General features: G+C 40.2%; 1 protein-coding gene across 1 annotated transcript; it reads right to left on the bottom strand.

Annotated features, from left to right (window-relative positions):
* Window positions 1-6,576: 6,576 nt before the first annotated feature.
* Rrh (retinal pigment epithelium-derived rhodopsin homolog) lies at window positions 6,577-20,593 on the bottom strand. Its single transcript, XM_048456896.3, has 7 exons — window positions 18,031-20,593; window positions 15,478-15,668; window positions 12,021-12,120; window positions 11,406-11,559; window positions 10,457-10,625; window positions 9,303-9,481; window positions 6,577-7,264 (listed from the first exon to the last, which is right to left on the bottom strand). The coding sequence occupies exons 1-7, from the start codon at window positions 18,137-18,139 to the stop codon at window positions 7,150-7,152; spliced, it is 1,017 nt and encodes a 338-aa protein (XP_048312853.3). The 5' UTR covers window positions 18,140-20,593; the 3' UTR covers window positions 6,577-7,149.
* Window positions 20,594-20,597: the final 4 nt, after the last annotated feature.

Genomic DNA, 20,597 nt, shown 5'->3' with positions numbered 1-20,597 from the left:
TATGGTATGTAAGATATCTGATATGGGAAAGGGTTGTTTAACACCCCGTCACCAAGGGGTCACAGTTCACAGGTTGAGAGCCCCTGGTGTAGAACAGGCAAGAGGGAAGCTGGAGGCTTTAAGTAGGCACCACTAGCTATGGTCCAAGTGAACAGCCATGAGTTGCAACCTCCCTGTTCTGGTAAGAGTGTGGAGAGTGTGGTTTTGAGAAACACAGAGGCAGGAGAATCACTTGATTAGTTATGGGGATGAAGAAGACTGGATTTAAAAACAATCCCAAGGTTTCCTAGTGCTCAGGACACAGTGATGGGTGGTAACTCTGAGTTACCGAGCACAAGAGGAAGAAAATAGGTTGGTGGCAGAACTCTGCTAAGTGACCAAAAGGCTCTTTATATTATCAGGTTTATGGATGTTTTGACCTAGAGAAGCAGGATGTGGCCAACTAAGTATAGAAAAGCTGTTTAGTGACAAAGTATCAAGCTAGTTAGCCCACCGGCTACAGGGAACCAGACTCAATGCATGGTCAGTCTCATTGTATAAATTAGTTGATTGATACAGTGTTAAAATTTTAGTGGACCACTTAAATTCGTTATATTTTTAAAGTGAAGTTATTCTTTGTTGGTAGACATGAGTTCAAAGCTTTGCAAACTAGAACTCACAGTTCTCTAGATAATGTGTCAAATACTGTCTCTGCCACCTAACTGCTCGGTGACTATTGTCTCTCCCGTCTAATTGCTCTCATGACCCTTGCTGTCATTTTGTCTCTGTAAGCAGCTTAACTGCAGTGGCTGAACAAGCCAGCAGCTCCTGGCACAAAGAACTCAGGAGTACAACACATTTTAATGTTGTCACAGAGAATCACAAAAAGATGAGAAGTCTCTCTGTGGCCATGTTAAGGACGGAAGTATCTCTGGGGCCAGGCTGAGGAAGGAGGTCTCTCTGGGGCCAAGCTGAGGAAGAAAGGCTCTCTGAGGCCATGTTCAGGAGGGTTTTGACCTTGCAGCTAAGGGATCCTGGTGTGGGACTCCCCTCTGTATGCTATGAATGTTTTATTACCATTGGTTAATAAAGGAGCAGCTTTGGCATATGGCAGGACAGAATAGAGATAGGTGGGAAAACTAAACTGAATGCAAGGAGAAGGCAGAGCCAGGCAGATGCCATGTAGCTGCCAAAGGAACCTTATCTGTAGTCTTTAGCATCATTGTGATACATAGATTAGTAGAAATTGGTTAATTTAAGTTGTAAGAGCTAGCTAGGAATACACCTAAGCTATTGGCAAAACAGTGTTGTAATTAACATAGATTCTATGTGATTATTCAGGTCAGGCAGCAGGTAAATGAAAAAGCAGTCTCTGTTTACAAATGGCACCCACCATCTGGGGCATAGATCCACATAAGATCTAAAAAAGCTTAAGAAAAATAGAGGGTTTCTAGACCAACAAAAAGCACAGCTTGGTAGCCAACAGGCAGACTTGGTCCTAGCCACACCCACTTAGCATTTTTTTTAAAAAGCGCTCTTGGTCAGAAAATGATTACAGATATGCAATAAAGACAGATTTAGGCTAAAATAAACATCTGAATGGGTCACAGTGTTTTTAAAAAATGTATGTAGGCTTAAGAAAAAAATAAAATGGGTATAGGCAGTTATAGAAAGAAATTGTTTTTAAAAATAAAACAAAGTTATTAAAGAGACAGTAAAAGTAGTATAAGAGTACAGACAATCATAGATTAAAGGAGTAAAGATAATAAAGTAAATATTAAAAAGTAATAGAGTAAAAAAGCCATGTCAAAATGAAATATACACAGAGTCTGGATTTTGTGTATTACTATGTTTTAAATTTTTTTGACTGTTAATGAGCTAATTGTAGAGAGAAATTTAATTATGGGAGCTGCTAAGATAAATCAATATATATATATATATATATATATATATATATATATATATATATATAAAAGGTATCTTGATTTCAAAATTTGAGTTTAAGGGTATGTTACTTTAAAAACAGAGGTTCCACTTTTGTTTCCACAGAAGATAAAACTGTTGGCAGAGGTTGCCCATTTATTCCCGTATGCCCAGACCCAAAATAATCACACAGAAACTATATTATTTGCAATACTGTTTGGCCAATAGCTTAAATGCATTCCTGACTAACTCCTAATATCTTAAGTTAGCCCACTTTTATTAATCTGTGTATTGCCATGTGTCAGTGGCTTACCCGGTAAAGTTCTGTCCAGCATCTGTCTCCTGCAGCGGCTACCTGGGTTCTCCTTGATTCCACCTATTCTCTCCTTCTCTATCAGCTTGGTACTCCTGCCTTCCTCTATTCTGCTAAGCCAGTGGCTGAAATAGATTTATTCATTAACCAATAAAAGCAACATATAGACAGAAGGACTTCCCATACCAGATTAGCCAGGTTAATGTGGTCTGATGGACCAAAAATCCCCAAAATGTTTCCATGAATCCTAAAAATACTTTGCTCAGCAAACAACAGGGAGCAGTTTAGAGACAATAACAAAATTCCCCAAATGATTGTTTATAAATGTTTTCATTTACAGGGGATTGACTACAATTGGTTAATGGTCATAGGCAAGTTCTTTCTAAAGAAAAAATGGATATGATATAGAGGTGAATTCTTTGCATTGTATGGATCTTGGGCTATTGGTACAAATTTAAGGTCAATTTTGTTGTATGTATAGTTTTACTTTTGTTTAAGGTATTATGTTTATACAGCTCATTTAAAAATGTAAGTATAATTTAAAATTATGGATTAATAGTCATCTATAATAGTCAAACTTGTAGGCGTGTTAGATTTTTTTTAAGATATACAATGATATATTTCAGTTAGATAATCTTCAACACTTCAAAGACCTACAGAATATGGCATTTAAAAGGTTTAAAGAACTTAAGACTTTTCTTGACAGTGAGACATATCTGCTTCTGGCAGCAAACTTGTTATGGAATTTGCCTGCAATATGACAAGGTTAGCCATTTGGGCAAGAAACTGATCTTGCTGGTCTACTTGATGGTGTGCTGTATAAATTGGACATGCAGGACCCATAAAAAAGTGACTGTTGAACTTTCCAAAAGACAGGGTTCCTGCTTCACACTGGAAACTGACAGATAGTCTACAGGACACAGAAGAAAATGATTGACAAACTGCCAATTCAGGTGAAACAGTCTTTCAAATTTCCTGCTTCAAGGAAGTCTGCCAGACACTATGGACCTGTAGGTTGAAGATAGATGTCCCAATGTTATAGAAGAATTCTGGGCACTGAAGAGATTCCTTAAGGAGTTTGTTAGTCATTTGGGCAAGAAACTGTTCTTGCCTAGACTGCTTGATGGTATGCTGAATGAACTGGAATTGTAGGACCCACAGAAAAATGATTGCTGAACTTGCCTAAAGGTGAGATGATCCTTCAGGGTTCCTGTTTCATGAAAGAGTCTGCTAGACATTCTGCAGGACGCAGAAGAAAGTGACTGACAAGCTGCCAATACAGGCAAAACAGTCTTTCAAATTTCCTGCTTCATGGGAAAGTCTGCCAGACACTGTAGACCTGCAGGCTGAATATGAATGTCCCTATGTTACAGAAGAACTTTGAGTGACTGTCCAGGCAGCAAGATGTCTCTGTCAATTCTAGAGTTTTGGAAGTTGCTTACAGTGCACTTCCTGTTTACTTAGGTAATATTATATCCTTCTGGCGACTTTGATGGAGTTGAAGACAGATAGTTACAGTTTTCCTTAGGTATGATAAAAGATAAATTAGACATGAAGCTTTAGATTCACAAAGAAATATTGTAACTGTAATTCTTGTTTGATATCTACTTTGTTATATATAATTTTACTATGTTAAAGTTAAAACCTTTTTATTTAGACAGAAAAGGGAGATGATGTGATTCCATTCTGCATGCTATGAATATGCTTCATTACTATTGGTTAATAAAGAAGCTGCTTTGGCCTATGGCAGGACAGAATAGAGCTAAGTGGGAAAATTAAACTGAATATCGGGAGAAAGAAGGCAAAACTAAACTGAATGCAGGGAGAAAGAAGGCAGAGTCAGGCAGCTTCCCTGTAGCTGTAAAAGGAGAGAAAGACACTGGAAACTTACCAGTAGGCCACAGCCTAGTGGTGATACACAGATTAATAAAAATAAGTTAATTTAAAATGTAAGAACTAGCTAGGAATACACCTATCTATTGACCAAACAGTATTGTAATTAATAAAATTTCTGTGTGATCATTTGGGTCAGGGAGGCTGGGAAACAAAAAAGCAGTCTCTGTGCACAGGATCTAGACTCCTTCACGGGTGTGATGGTAAACTTGACAGGATGTAGACACATCTAGGAGACAGATCTCTGGTTATGTCTGTGAGGGACTTTCTAGATTGGGATAACGGGGGTAGAAAGTGTCACCCTAAGTGTGGGTATCACAAATCCATGAGCTGGGGTCCCAGACTGAAATGGAGACAGCGAGTGAAGACCAGAATTGATGCCATGTTGCTTTCTCTCTGGGAATACCATACGACCAGCTGCCTCACCTGTCCCCATGCTGAACTCAATTCCCTCTGAGTAAACTCTGTCTCCCTTAAGTTGTTGTTGCCACAGGGACAAGAAGAGTTACTAATACAACAGCCTGCTGAAAGTCAACTCTGAAAGATTTGAAGGACTAGAAATGTATTTTTAAAAGTTGGCTATGGAATTAATGTATGATTGCAGTGGGCAAAGGCAGAAGATGGAAAGTCAAACTAGGAGGTTGCTATAGTAATTTACCATTATCTACCCAAAGAAAATGTTATCGATAAAACTATAGTAGGCAGACACAGAGGTCTATATTAATGATAAACTGATTGGCCCATTAGCTCAGGCTTCTTATTAACTCTTATAATCTACATTAGCCAATTTTTCTTATCTGTGTTAGCCACATGGCTCAGTACCTTTTATAGCAGCATAGTCACATCTTGTCTCTTCAGTGGTTGGGGTCACACTGCCAACCAGGAGTTCCTTCTTCCCAGAATTCTCCTGTTCTCATTGACCCATGTCTACTTCCTGTATGGTTGTCCTGCCTATACTTCCTGCCTGTCTACTGGCCAATCAGCGTTTATTTAAAACATAATTGACAGAATACAGACAATTGTCCTGCACCATGGTGGCAATATAGAAAGATATATAGTCTAACAAGAACTTAGAAAGATGGGAAATAAGATGAATTCATACTACAGCATATAACTACTCATAACTTTGAAATATTATACAGCAATATTTTAATGGATGTGAAATAAGAGCCAATATGATACAGAACTATTCCATGAAGAAAGCTAGTAATAATAAATCATTTTATATTTCTATCCAATAACATTAGCCTGGATAAAAACTCAAATAGAATAAACTGATTCTAATCCCTACAAAGATATTTATATTATCGTGTTTCCAATTTTATATCTATGAAAGATATATATATATATGGCATGGTGGTACACATTTGTAATCCCAGACACTGAGATGCTGATCATTGTCAGTCTGAGGTCAGGCTGGGCTACATAAACAGACCTTGCCTCATAAGAAAAAATTAAGTAAATAATTGAAACAGCTTAGTTGTCTCCTTTTAAATAATGGCGTATTGTGCTATATTTAATGGCCACAGCCATTAAAAAATGACAAATTGAGCTCGTGGTGGTGGCACACACCTTTAATTCTAGCACTAAGAAGACAGATGCAGGCAGATCTCTTTGAGTTCAAGACCACCCTGGTCTACAAAGCAAGTTCCAGAACAGCCAGAGCTATACAGAAAAACCCTGTCTTGAAAAACAAATAACAAACAAACAAAAAAAGACAAACTGTCAATGTACAAATCCATTCGCAGAGTGTCTACCATGTGCCAGGCAGATTGAGCCTATATGTGAAGGATACAACAAAGGAAAAAATACAAAAAGCCCTACTCTGTTTGAACTTAATTCTAGTGGCAGACATAGGAAATATTTAGGGGCTGGTTAAGACCTCTTGATTCTCTTCCAGAGGACCTGAATTCAGTACCCAACACCCTTGGGTGACTCACAATTGCCTGTAATTTCCATTTGAGAATACCTGATGCCTTCTTCTGGCCTCTGAAGACAAGCAGGCACGTATGCACACATGCAGGGATGCACCACATGATTGTACACAGACACACAAACACACACACAAATTAAAATATTTTTAAAACAACATAAGTTTAGAATATATAACAAAATATATAGCTGGGCAGTGGTGGCATATGACTTTAATCCTAGCACTTGGGAGGCAGTGGCAGGTGGATCTCTGTGAGTTTGAGGCCAGCCTGGTCTACAAAGTAAGTTCCAGGACAGTCAGAGCAGTTACACTGAGAAACCCTGTCTTGAAAAATTAAAAAACAAAAAACAATGACAACAATGTTATACTACTATAACAGATATAACAACAGGTGTTATACTACTGTAACAGATATAACGACAGATGTTATACTACTATAACAGATATAACGACAGATGTTATACTACTATAAAAGATATAACGACAGATGTTACACTACTATAACAGATATAACAACAGATGTCATACTACTATAAAATGTATATGAACAATAGACTGGCATGATAGAAAGCAGCTGTGTTTATGTTTGAATATGTTTAAGTAATATGAATAAATAATTGATTCTAAACTCAAATTTTTGAGATATTAAAATGTTTTTGCATAGCTGGAAACATTGACCAACTCATTTCAGCAATTAATTATTCAGGATTGTAATTTTGATCAATCTCTTATTAATTTTTCCTAATATTAAAATATTCTAATATTCTAGAGGCCATTTCTTGTCTAATGGAAACTCAGCCAAGTTTGCATGTCATCAACACACTGTCATGTGTGCCTTCTACAGAGAAAGAAGAGAGCCTGCAGTTGTGCGCCTGGACTCACAGAAGGAGCTCTAGCTACTCAATTCTCCTTGAGGACACAGTGACGGCTACGACGACTCCTGCACAACGGAGCTGTGCTGGCCGGGAGGGAGGAAACTGCAGTCAATAAGGCAATGGTGTTTGTGCGCACTTGATCTAAATGAATTCATATTTAAAACAACATCAATGTACTGCCAAAAAAACCCCAAACAAGTAAAATATTTAATGGCATATTCTTTTCTTGCATTTCAGACTTTTCCAGGAGTCAATGGGTTTTGAGGCATATCCATTGGGACAGAACTTGTCTCAGGTATTGTTTGGTGAGGCTGGCATTTAAACATTGCAAACACGGCCTTCCTAAACCTGTCATAAGCAAAAGAAAAAATGTTAGTCTCTGGTAACATGAAACTTTTTTTCTTTTGTTTTCTTTATTTTCTCTTTTATTTATTTTTTTTAAAAAGAAAACAAACTATCTTTTTTCATTTTACATACCAATCCCAGTTCCCACTCCCTCCCCTCCTCCCATCCCCTTCACCTACCCCCTCTCACTCCACCCCCAAATACTCCTCAGTGAGGGTAAGGCACATTGTTTTGAGAAATGTCTAAGGCCCTCCCTTCTACATCTAGGCTGAGCAAGGTATCCAAAGAGAATAAGGTTCCCCAAAAGCCTATATAAGCAGTAAGGATAAATCCTGGTGCCGCTGCCAGTGGCCCTTCAATTTGCCCTAGCCATACAACTGTCACCCACATTCAGAGGGACTAATCTGGACCTATTCTGGCTCCATCCCTGTCTGGTTGGAATTGGTGAGCCCCCATTAGCTCAGGTAAGCTGTTTCAGTGGGTGTCCCCATCATGGTCTTAGCCTCTTTACTCATATTCTCACTCCTCCCACTCTTCAACTAGACTTTGGGAGCTCAGTCCAGTGCTCTGATGTGGGTCTCTGCCTCTGTTTTCATCAGTTGCTGGGTGAAGGTTCTATGGTGACATTTGTCTAAAGAGTCATTATTGTGGATGGGTATCTCTAAATAAGTCACTGCACCCAATGTCATCATCTCCAATTGAGAACCTTTATAAATATATAGGACAGACGGTATAGTTCAACGCCGATTTTTCATCACATGGAGACATCTGATAAACTTAATACCTATGTGTGTTTAAAATGACACATCAACTGCCAAGTGCAGTGATTTGTTTGAATTAAATTATTCATTTTATACAAATCTGGTCCTCTGTGCAAAGGCCAGTTGGATCTGAGGGGGTTTGAGAATGGCTGGTCTTTCCCAAAGAACTTCCAGCAGATTCTGATCTCATAATATGTCCTTTGGTCCCCTGTGTGCTCTACCTCGTCTTAAAGTTTGTGTGTTCTTTCACAGATCTAGAGCAAAAACTGTTCTCTCCCACCTTTGCATTAGCACACACACTTAGACACAGCAGTGGCATTCTGTGGTGTACTAGGATTCAGCACAACAAATTGGTTCATCAACCAACAGTCATAGAAAATGAAATAACCTAAACTTTACCCAGGAGTTCAGTGAGTCTATGATTGGCCACTCCTGGTAAGTATACAGTCAATTACCTACTGAAGCCAAGTGTCTTGTCTGGGCTTGATGCCTGTCTACTCTTTTCTTTGGAAAAATACTATTCACATACCTGGTGCGGCAACCACTCAAACCCAGCTGACCAGCGACCAGCCAGGAACTTCCCTGCCACACGGTCGTTTGAGATAAAGGCGGTCTTTGTTTGCTGAGTTGGTAGAATTTGTGTCTGGGTTGCCCAAGAATATTTCTGCCACCGTGTGGGAAGAGTCTGCCACAAGAGTATAGCTCTAAATTCATAAGGTCTTGCCTGTTTTCAATAGTTGTATAAGCTAAATAACCTTAAACTAGGTGGTTGTGCTGGCTGGTTTGTCAACTTGACAAAGGCTAGAGTCATTTGGGAAGAGAGAACCTTGTCTGAGAAAATGCCCCCATCAGACTGGCCTATGGACAAGGCTATGGTGCATTTTCTTGATTGACTACTGATGCGGGAGGGCCTGGCTCACTGTGGGCAGTGCCATTCCCGAGCAGGTGGTTCTGTAAGAAAACAGGCTGGGCAAGTCTGTAAGCAGCGCTACCGCATGTTCTCTGCATCAGCTCCTGCCTCCAGGTTTCTGGCCCGAGTTCCTTCCCTGATTTCCTTCAGTGATAGACTGTGATACAGAACTGTAGGCTGAAAGAAACTCTCTCCTCAGCAAGTTGCTTTTGACCATGGTGTTTTAGCACAGCATAAGAAACCCTAACTGTGACAGTTGTCATTGGTTTCTGTCATTTGCCTCTGAAAGTCCTAGACACTAGCCATGCACGGCCTTTAATATTCCTTCTGTGCTATCATTTTGTTCAGAAACACATCAAACACTACTTACTTCTTGTTGGCAGCAACATAAATACAAGGGTTGTAGAATGTAGAGGATTTTGCAAACAGTGGGGCTATGATGGCCAATGAAGGAGGAATCTTTTTGGGGTCTCCAAAACAAGCCCATAAGCACACAACGGAATAAGGGGACCATGCCAACAGAAACATCAATATCATTATCACAGACATCTGAAAAAAGAGATAATCACCAAGGCTAGCATCTAAAATGTTTACATGGTTAATACAGCTACAGTAGTATGAGCACTTAGGTCAGGGCTTTGTTGGTAATGTAAAAGAAGCTGGGGCTCCGCCTTCACTGTTCTTTGTTTCAGCTCCTGAAGCCATCTGTGACATCAACTGCAAGTGGTTGTGTTGAGCAGCACGTGACACCGCTGCTAAGAGGGTAGCATCAGTGCAAAGAGCACCTTTCACCATGGGCTGGGGAAAGCACACAAGGCTGGTTTCCTGCAAATATGCAGCAAAACCTCTCCAACCCACTTCTAGTTTTACTGACAGCTGCCCACCCCCATTATTATTTGCTAATTTCAACCAAACAAACTTTCTAAACTCAATTTGGAAACACAGTCCCATCTTAAGTGAGTTCCATTGGGAGCCATTTGGCAGCACGTTTTACTTACTGTACAAATAATGTATAGAGGAGCCCTTTACACTCTGTTTGTATGATAAAGGGAAAGTCTCTGCTTCTCTGCTTATAGAGCATCCTGACCAGGAGAAATCAAGGCACTCAAGGGTATAGGAAGGATCAGCTCCAAGGGGAAGACAATATAAACCCTAAGTCTGGTATGTTTGCAATGTTTGCACATACCAAAAGGAGAGAGAAAGCTTTTTAATCTAACCAAATACTCTACCAAACCTCAGGTTGAGAGAAAAAGGTGTGGTGGGTGAAGGGGGAAGGGGGAAGGACCAGGTTCGACATAGGAATCCTCACCGTCTACAGGGTGAACCCCAGGGCCCATGCACACAGAGACATCCAAGGAACAGACAGGCATAGTATTCAACAATAAGGGACAAACAGGAGCAGAAAGAGCTGGGTAGTAGAACTACGGATAAAGGAAAGGAGCCTGGGAGAAGCCCCAGGACTTTCCAGCTATGCAGAGTTAAAGCTTTATTACCAAGGACATTTCAAGGATTTTGACTTCTTACCTTCGTTACATCTGCCTGGTCGACCCAGTCTCGGTTGAGGTACGCAGTGCAGTTCCGGGCAGCATAGACTCTCATGGACTGAGTGACGTGGTAGTAACAGTAAAACATCACCGTCAAGGGCACAATGAAATTCACCACAATGACCATCAGGGTGTAAGACATGAAAGATCTGGAAATTGGAAAAAACGATCATGACAACACATTTAATGCCCTAAACCAGGGGAAGGGGGAGAGGAAATACTTGCTAGAATTAATGATAACAGTCATTTTGTTATTAAAAAGTTTAGAAATTATGTTTGACTTAAATCTCATAGTTCACTCCAAGCATTAAACTATGGCCTCTGAGCTATCTGTTCCTGTTGATCATCTGTCTTTGTAATAGTTTACTAAACCACAGCCATGTACACTCACTTGCACACTGTCGACGGCGCCTTCACGGTGTGATGGCAAGGCTGAAACATGGCCTGACATGTGACTCTTTACAGAAACTATTTTAGAAAATCTTTGTTTTTGTTTTTGTTTTGCTTTTGAGTCATCATTCATTTTCCTTGGTGAACTAAGTGGCAAATCCCTGCAGGGACCCTTAGAATACTCTTGAACTCCAAACCATCTGAAAAGGAGAATAAAGAGGTGGCCTAGGTTTGGGTTAGAGCTGCCTACTCTCCAGCTTCACTATCGCTCTTCCCACTTGTGACCCCAACTCTGAGTATAGAGTGGGAGGGTGTCGCCATTGCTTCCCGAGGACAGAAGGAACAAAGGATCAAAGAAAGGGGAGATGAGTGTGACCTGTAAGCAAGCATAATCCACTCTTTCGTTTGTCTCCATTGGTACCACACCATCACTACCAAAGGAGCCTTTGCCGCAGCCTATACAAGGACACCATGGGTAGGAGGAGGAGAGCTGTCTACCTCAGGAGCATCTGATGATAAAATGTAAACACATCTCTTACGTATCATTTTTCCGCCAGTTTATGGTACAGGTGGCTCCAGTAGGATCTGGGGCATAACTAGCCCACCCCACAATGGGCATTGAAGCCCAAAACAAGCCATTGATCCAGGCGCCCAGGATCATGCTGAGGTAAGTGTTGGTGGTCATTCTTCTTCCTGTTGAGAAGCACACGCAGCATTAGTGTTGTTCACAATGACAGGACTCACTTTGGTTCCACTGGTGACCCAATGGAGTGCATTCTCAGCAGAGTTCCTTAGAGTGCACAAAGCTACTTATGAGGTTTCACATTCTGACAAAATCACAACCTAAAACCTGAATGATAACCATGTAGCGGATAAGCATGAACAACAGCTTTACAGGCCTAGGAAAAGGACACATACGAAAGTCCCAAAGGGTCAAAGTACCCAGGAGTGACCCTGGATGAAGCTGGAAAGGCAACCAGGGCCAATCCTGCAGGGCCTTACAGAATGCTTAATGAGATCTTGTGCTTTAAGGATTGTAGGGAACTTGTGAACAGAGGTTTCTAGTGAAGTAAGAGTCTGATTTCAAATCATCGTCTGTACTTTAAATACATGGTGAATGACATCACTGAGAAGGACAAGAAACATGCCATTACCTACATCAGGGCAGCAGACGGTCAGGTACCGGTCTACAGCTACAACTGTGAGCAAGCCAATGCTTACCATTCCAAAAAAGATATTCAATCCAGCATAAATCTGAAAAACAAATCGTTAACAGTCCATCATTCCAAAACCCTCCTATGAAGCATTTCCATTTTTATTGTGTACATATGGTGTGTGTGTATGCACGTATGTGCATGTGAACATGTGCCTGCCATGGCACAGGTGTGAAGGTCAGAGGACAGTTTCTGGGAGTTGGTTCTCTCCCAGAATGAACTTGGGTTATCAGGCTTGCACAGCAAATGTTTACCCTCTGAGCCACCTTGCGAGCCCAAACTATTTGTAGTTTTGTCTCATTATTAGATTACACCTAAAACATATTAAATGGTCATATGGTGGGCAGCAGAAGGTTATGGGGTACGCAATCACTTTTAGATCAAATTTGAGGCCTGCTCCACAGGAAGGAATTCATGCACACTATAAACCTGGTCATAAAGGAGGTGCCTACCACTGTTGTCTTCCTAAATGGGCGAGCTGTTAACTGCCTTCCAAACATCTGCTTACACACAGGTCAGTGTTCCCCTATGTCCTCAGCAGAAGCTTCTTTCTGCAGTAGTCAGTTCACGCAAGGCTCTGGTCGACATGCTGAGAATAAGTTGCTGGGAATAATTGAGTACTTAGCCTTAAAAGGGACAGCTTTATCAATCCCTCCCTGACAAGAGGCTCAGGGAACATCACAAAGGAAGGGCCAGAAAGAATGTAAGAACAGGATTAGAAAGAATGCTATGCAATGCTATCTTCTGGACATGACATGGCCATTGCACCCATGAACTTACAACAGTTGCATTTACTTGCACAAGTCAACAAGTTCAGTTAAAACTCAACAGGCAACACTAATCTCATTCAGTGGGTTACAGAGTGTGTGTGGGAGAGAGTGAGGGGGAAGGGAGGACATGAAGGGGGCAGAGGGATGTGCTGGTAATGCCTGGGGGAGTAGCAGGTGGTGGAGGGATTGGGGGTGGATATTATTGAGATACATTGTTTACATATACAATAGATATTGGCAAATAGATAGCAGATATTCTATTACGGGCTAAAAAGAAGGCTCATCAGTTAAGAGAAGTTTGTTGCTCTTGCACAGGACCCCAGCAAACACATGGTGGCTCTCAACTGACTGTCATCCAGACTTAGGGGATCAGATACAGTCTTCTGACATCAGAAGGCATCAGGCAGACATAGGGCACCATACACATATGCATACAAAACAATCATACACACAAAAAAGACAAATGTATAAATCTAAAATTTTTAAAGATAATATATATTTATTGCTGTTGTATTTTATGGTATCCTGGAAGTGAAACCAAACTAGATGTTCACCAATAGACTGGATAATGAAATTCTGACATAGGTACAAAATGGAATATTATTCAGCTGAAAGGAAAAAAAGAAATTTGGGGGGAAATGGGTGGACTTGGGAAGTATAATGTTAAGGGATAAAGTTCAGAACAAAAATTGTGTGTTCTCCCTCATTTGTGGATCCTAGCCTGTAATGTATACATGTATAAATGTAAACAGGTTAAATGTAGGCCCAGTATATAACTTGGAAAGTGACCAGGAGATAGTAATACTAGGTGATGAGGAAGAATGGATATTAATAAAAGAACAGAGCCTTTATTTAAAAAAAAAGGATATAAAGCTAATTGTATGTCTATTTTAACTCTATTACATATTTTTCTTTTTTCAGGGTAGATAAGTAAATTCAACTTTCTGGGTACTGAAGTAGCAAGAACCATAAAAAAGTAATGTCATTAATAGTAAAAGTGTAAAACCATAAGCAAAGCTCCATTGCCTCAGAAAGGCCATTCTGACTATACAGAAGGTCACTTGAGTAGCATAGTTTGGAACTGGGCAGTGTTTGAGTGGCTTCCTCCAAACAGCTGTGTGATACTTTTATTTGTATGTTAACTTAAAAAGTGACTTCACTTTTAAAAACAGAGATATTAAACCTGATCTTAGGTTTGATATTGCCTTCATATTTGCCCGTTAGCATTTTCAACTGAAAGAATAAGGAGTTCCGCTGGCCATGGTGGCACACACCTTCAATACCAGCATTAGGGATGCCGAGGCAGGCAGATCTGAGTTTGAGGCCAGCCTGGTCTACAGAGTGAGTTTCAGGACAGCCAGGGCTACACAATGAAAGAAAGAAAGAGAAGTCTGAAGTGTAGATTGGAAAGCAGAGGCTCTGACAAACTGACGGGTACGCTGAAGAGCATCTAGCAGTCTCCATTGCTCTCGCTTTATCCTCTATTATCTTATGGCTTAGAATAATAGACTATTAAAGTATGGCCACAAACTGTATTTGCCTACGCTCCCACTGCAAATTAGCGCCAATACATTTCCTTGTCAGTAGAAACAATAGTAAATACATTTATAAACATTTCTCACAAAGGAACTTCTACAGTAAAAAATTAACTATGGCAACATGAGTACATTTCTTAGTGAATATGATTGCCACTAAATATTTTTTTTGAAATGAAAGATTATACATTTAAAATTGTAATATGTGCATTTTATTGGAATATGCAGATTATTTTTTCTGTAGTTTAATGCCAGTAGTTTGGCTCCTTGATTTTGTTTCTTTGGGTTCGAGGAATTTTATTGATTAGTGGTCTTACACCTCCTCTTAAAGAATTGATTCTTGGGACTAGAAAGATGGTTCAGCAGTTAAAAGCACTGGTTGCTCTTCCAGAGGACCAGAGTTCAATTCCCAGCACCCACATAGCCTCTCACAACCATCTGTAACTCCAGTTCTAGGGAATCCACTGCCCTCTTCTGGCCTCCACCAGCACTACATGCATGTGGTACAAGATATATATCTATATATGCACGCAAAGCACCCTACACAAAAAGTATAAACTATTAAAAAATAAATATATCCTCAATCATTGCTGACGCTATTTTCCACAAAAGCAAATCTCTTGTCCTACAATATCTTGTTTTAAATTACTGGATTTTTGTTTTGTACGTGTGATGTGTACATGCCTGTACAGATGTGTGCAGGTTCCCATGTGTGAACATTTGAAGGGCAGAAGTTGACATGAGTGTCTTTTCTATTGCTCTCCACTTTTTAGTTTAGTTTAGTTTTGTTTTATTTTATTTTTTGAGTTAAGGTCTCTCCCTGAACAGGGAGTTTGGCTAAACTGGCTTGCCTTGAAGCCCCCTGGAGCCAGTCACCTGTCTGCCTCTTCTTCCCTCGAGCTGGAATTAAAGGTGTGTGCTGTCACCCTGGGCTTTTCCATGTGTTGGCATCCTAATCCAGGTCACCTTGCTCCTAAGCAAGCACTTTACCCACTGAGCCACTTCCCCAGCCCCAGTTCTTAGAATTCTTAAAAAGACATTTAAATTTGAATCTGTTATTTCATCTTGTTTTATTCCAAAGTTCCCCAATACCTGACAGCCTGTATATCCAAATTTCCAGCTTCCATGCAGATCTGAAGCAGCAGACATGGGATAGCCAATGCCACTGACCCCTATATCCGTGAAAGCCAGGTTAATAATCACTGCATTCGTAGGTGTCCGCAGTTCCTTGTACTTAATGAAGATGCCCAGGACTATTATGTTGCTGAGAATGCTTATTATACCTAAGGGTACACACAAAAGGATCATGCATTTTGTTTAACTTTAATATTTAGAATAGAATAAAAATTAAATATTTAAGTTACTTCAAAAAAGATAGCAATCCAGCTTAGTCCTTCTGTTTGACGAGGTCCCACTTCTCTTAAAACTGTAACATCTTCTGTGACTGAAAATGAAATTAGAACACAAAGAGCCTGTTGACTGCAGAAGCCAGCACTGAAGGCTGGTCCAAACGTCATCACCACTGGCCATTTGTCCCTAAATTTCCCCTGTAGCTTTCATAACTCCAATGTATTGGGGTCTTTAGGATACAAGAATGACCAGCCACCCTTTTCCGTGGCAGATTAAATCCCTCTTCATTCTGCCTAGTTTCCTTCCTCAAGCCTCAAACAGCATTCCATCCTAACAGGTTTTCATATTTTTATGATTCATTATTATTAAGCACATTAAGCATGTAGTAGTAAGCTCATGTGACTCTCCCAGTATTTCTTCAAATTCAACACGTCAAAATTAAAATTCTTCATTCAACACGTGCGCGCGCACGCGCGCGCACACACACACACACACACACACACACTCATACACACTATACTAGAATGCATAATGCAATACTTAACCATCCAAACAGGCTGAGACAGATTTCTGGTTCGTTGGAATATCACAGGTGATAGCACCATAGCTATCTGATTCTCAGCCTTGGAATCCAGAAACTCAGTGTATTCAGTGTCCCGCAATTGGACAGGTCTAGACAGCTTTATAGCTTGTGGACTAAAGTTACTAACCAGCATGCTGGTGTGGCCACTAACAATAAGAACCATCACTGAGTCCACTGGGTGCAAATGCTAGCTGGCTCAACATTCTCTCCATGCTGAAAGGATGCACATGTTTTTCATGTGCCAGATGTAGGCCAGTCTCAGGTCCAGTGGCAGAGGCTGGGGCAAAATCAGTTTCAATGGAGAAGCTGCAACCGTTACGGGACGTCTCTCTAGGTTATGCAACATACAGAAGAGAATCGTGTTTCCCAGGAAAATAACTACTTGATGAGCAATCCCCAGCTACTGTTCAAACCAGTGGGAATAATCCCAAGCACCAACACACAGAAGGACCAGCTAAGTGACTTCCATTGTATCTTGGTAACTTCCATCAAAACTTCCTCATTGGAATCCTTTTACACCAATCTTTCATATTCCTGTTTTCTTTTCTCCACATGGCTGGTATGCTTGCTTGGTCAAATAATAAGCAATAGCTCTACAGAAGCTTCCAGTTCCCCAGTACTTGAAGAATGAAAAGCCCAGTGTCCTAACCTGATTGTCTAGGCTCTTTGCCCTAATCTGCTGTGATCCTCTTTCCACACTTATGAAATAAGCCCACTGTTTCAGAAGTTTTGCAAATTTATAAAGCATACCCCGTGCTGTTCCTCTGTATGTTAAAATGCTAGCCATCCTTTAAAGTTCAGGCCAAGCCCGGCTGAGCTCTGAAGCAGCCTCCTATCCATGGGATTCTATCGCTTTCTCCATACTTTCCGAGAGTGCTTGCTTATTCTTATTCTTGAGTGATGCTGACATTCAGTGTTTATGTTGCCCTGCCTTATACACCTCAGGCTCCTAATGAACTCTATCTCGAGTATGTGTCATACAGCAAGTTTTTGATGATTGGAATGCCACTAACTCCAGTCAGCCTGATTTCTATTATTCTTTCAAGCACAATAATAGCAAATTTGACAAAATCCTTTAGATCTTTTTAGCAAACATATTTGCCCAACAACTATCTATGCCCCTTAGGAGTCTCAATGACATTTAATATACTCTTCATATCAATCATGACAGATCCCTTTATTATCTTCATTTCATACATGAGAACATGGAAGAGTAAAAAGGTGCACTATCTTTCACAGCTACCCCCTACAGCCCTGCTTCCCACGACTGCTGCTGGAGGAGCTGAATTTGCATACCTCATCTGCACCCTCTACTTTCTTTTTCAAACTTGAGTTCTTCCTCCAGTACCTTCCAATACTAAATCTACCAAAAACTATGCAAATTATGCATGAGAATGGTAAATGATACAAAGCATGCTTTTACCATGGTGCAGACAGTGTTCATGTTTACATTTAATGTAAGAACCAAATATATGGATAATTTCTTTTCTAAAACTTCATTTTATAGAGCTTTTCTTACCCCTTTGCTCTCATTGATTAAAAAAATCTACCATGTCAAGAAGCAGCATAACATTGCTGTCATTTATTCTTTCATTCATATTTTCTCTGACTGGTACAGTCCCGTTTACCAGCTAGCCCACACTACATGCTTGTACCAAACACCTCTTCCTTTCTCCCATCCAAGAAGCAGGTAACTAAAGGAATACCCATACCTGCCACAATCAGGTAAGTTGCAATGATGCTGTGTTCTGTCTTTGAAAATACAGAATCGCCTTCGTTCCTAAATCCTGAAGTGTTTAAATCTAAAGTGTTGCTCAGCATTCTGGAGAGTCCAGATTACCTTCTGAAGAGACTTCGGGCGATAGCAATCAGCTCCAGTAGCCTGTCAGGAAAGTTCTTTCAGGACAAATCATTTCCACTTCTAGACCACAAAGAAAGGCTTTTTCATTAGAGGCCCTCCATTAACACTTAATTGGGCTGAAGAGGAAAACATTTTAATTCCTAGAACAAGGGAAAATCTTCTTAAAGAGAAACCCCAACCACCACACATCTTAACCAATTTAGGCTCCTGTCTAGTATTTATCAGCAGATTACCAAGCAAACCAGCCTGTTCAAAGAACAAAAACAATACACAAGACACATAAACCCCACTCAGAAAAGGCTGTCGGGAGTAGCCTGAACTCATCTGCCTGAAATCAAGCCCTCCCCCCATCTTCAGGCAAAGGGCTGCATTTCTGTACTAGAGACTGAACTGCACAAACTGGTTGAGATTCTTCACCTCAGGTCCCTTTGTATTTACTTTTCCTAAAAATTTGAATACTCTATTGACTCCCATACTTCCCAATCTCTCCATGAAAGGCACAAATATTACCTGGCATAATCCTAATGCTTTTTTTTTGCTTATCTATCTAGTCACACAAAACTATACCCTAAAAACTTGCAGTTTTTCCAACTTCTTTCCTTTCAAACAAAAATGAGGGGATCTACCATGTGGAACCAGTATGTCTGTCTATATGCAACATACAAACACACACGGTGCAGCTTGTTCCCCCTAAATACCAGTCCATAAATCCCTTCCTAAGCCTAATAGCCACATGTCCCACTGCATGGTTACGACCTGCTCTATGCCACCTCAGTTAATTCTCCCACAATTTAGCATGCATATGAGTTCACACTATTTAGTCAACCACTCAGCTTATCAAGTACAGGATAATCCTAATTGTCTACACTGTCACATAAAAACCAAGTATGAACATGCATTGCTATGGTAAAGGGGTATGGGTATCTCGATTACTTTTAGAGCTTCAAAGCAAGACTCAAATGTCACCAAATTCCATGCAGCATGAAACAGAAACACTAGAGGGCTGCATTTGCTCATCACCCACTTCATTAGAGGGCCTTTCTGGTTGCAGGGTTCTGTCTAGGGAACAGGTTGGGTTAGGCGACCAATATTTGGAATTTTAAAGTGATTAAACAGTACTTATTTTTAATAACTGAATGTGAAACAATCATGTAAATCTCCAAAGTATCCCAAAGTTCAGGAGGTGATGTTGATTTGAATTTGATTTGAACTTAAATATTTCAACAAAAACCAACACAAAACAGGAAGGGTGATATACAGAAATGAGTGTTTAACCTCTTAATTGTTCATGTAAGGTAAAAAGAGAAGTTTCACTGTGCATGGCACTGCATTCTACAACCCCAGCACTGGGTATACAGAATTTGAGGTCAGTCTTGGATATGAACTATGTCTCAAATAAACTAATTTTAAAGTGTATTCTCCAGGTTTGTGTACAGTCTCTACAATCCTGTCACCTTTGCCATATTCACAACTCTTGCTAACGTTGCATCCATCCTTGAGTGTTAATGCCCTTCACAAACTGATGAAGTGGACGAGAATGGTTCCTTTAGGTTCATGTTTGAATACTTGGTCCCTAGTAGTAAAACTATTGGGGAAGGATTAGGAGGCATGTATCCCGAAGGCCAGCTTCCAGGTTTCAAAAGTCCACGCCATTCCCACTGGCAGATAAAGATGTGAGCTCTCAGCTGCTCCTGCCACCATGCCTTTGCTTTCACCTGTGTATTTATTGCACTGCGATTCCATTAACAACAAAAGGTAGAACTCAGACACAGGCACAATTTCACTGCTAAAACAAGCACTTAAGAATAAGTAACTCATGCTAAAACAGACTTGAGAAGAAACCAACAAGGGGGTAACAGAACCTACAGCTGGCACACGGTTCCATACTGAGGCAGGCTTGCTTGCTGGCACACAGTTCCACACTGAGGCACCCTCACTTGCTATGGTGCTTAATTTCTGACAGCACACTAGCAACGGCAATCAAAGCCAATTTCATATATAGCATCCCTAACCCAGGATTTGAAAAATGTGATACGTAGTCAAATCAGGATTTGAAAAATGTGATACGTAGTCAAATATTTTCAAAATAAAGGTAAATAACTTTTTCATTAAAAATTTTATTTTAGAAAACTTTTAATAACCCATATTTAAAATTCTATTTCTAAATTTCTTGAACTATAGTTTTCACATGAACAGAGCTACACAAATCTTAATGGACCCAAAATAAAAATTTTAAAATAATTCTTACCTGTGATTACTGAAACAGCTTTAATCTGTGTATTATAAAACACAAAAGTGAAGAACAGCAAACACTGCTGCTCTGCCCCTATTCTGAAGGAGGAGTTCATGTCTGAGTGATTTTAAAGTGCTGTTCCAAATGCGTGATTTGTTGGGAGGGGGGGGAGCTGTTCAATCGAG

The sequence above is a fragment of the Myodes glareolus genome, chromosome 17 (genome assembly GCF_982192425.1).
Source record: "Myodes glareolus chromosome 17, mMyoGla1.1, whole genome shotgun sequence".
Taxonomy (NCBI): domain Eukaryota; kingdom Metazoa; phylum Chordata; class Mammalia; order Rodentia; family Cricetidae; genus Myodes; species Myodes glareolus.
Note: the sequence above shows the minus strand (reverse complement) of the source record. Positions and strands in the feature narration are given on the sequence as shown.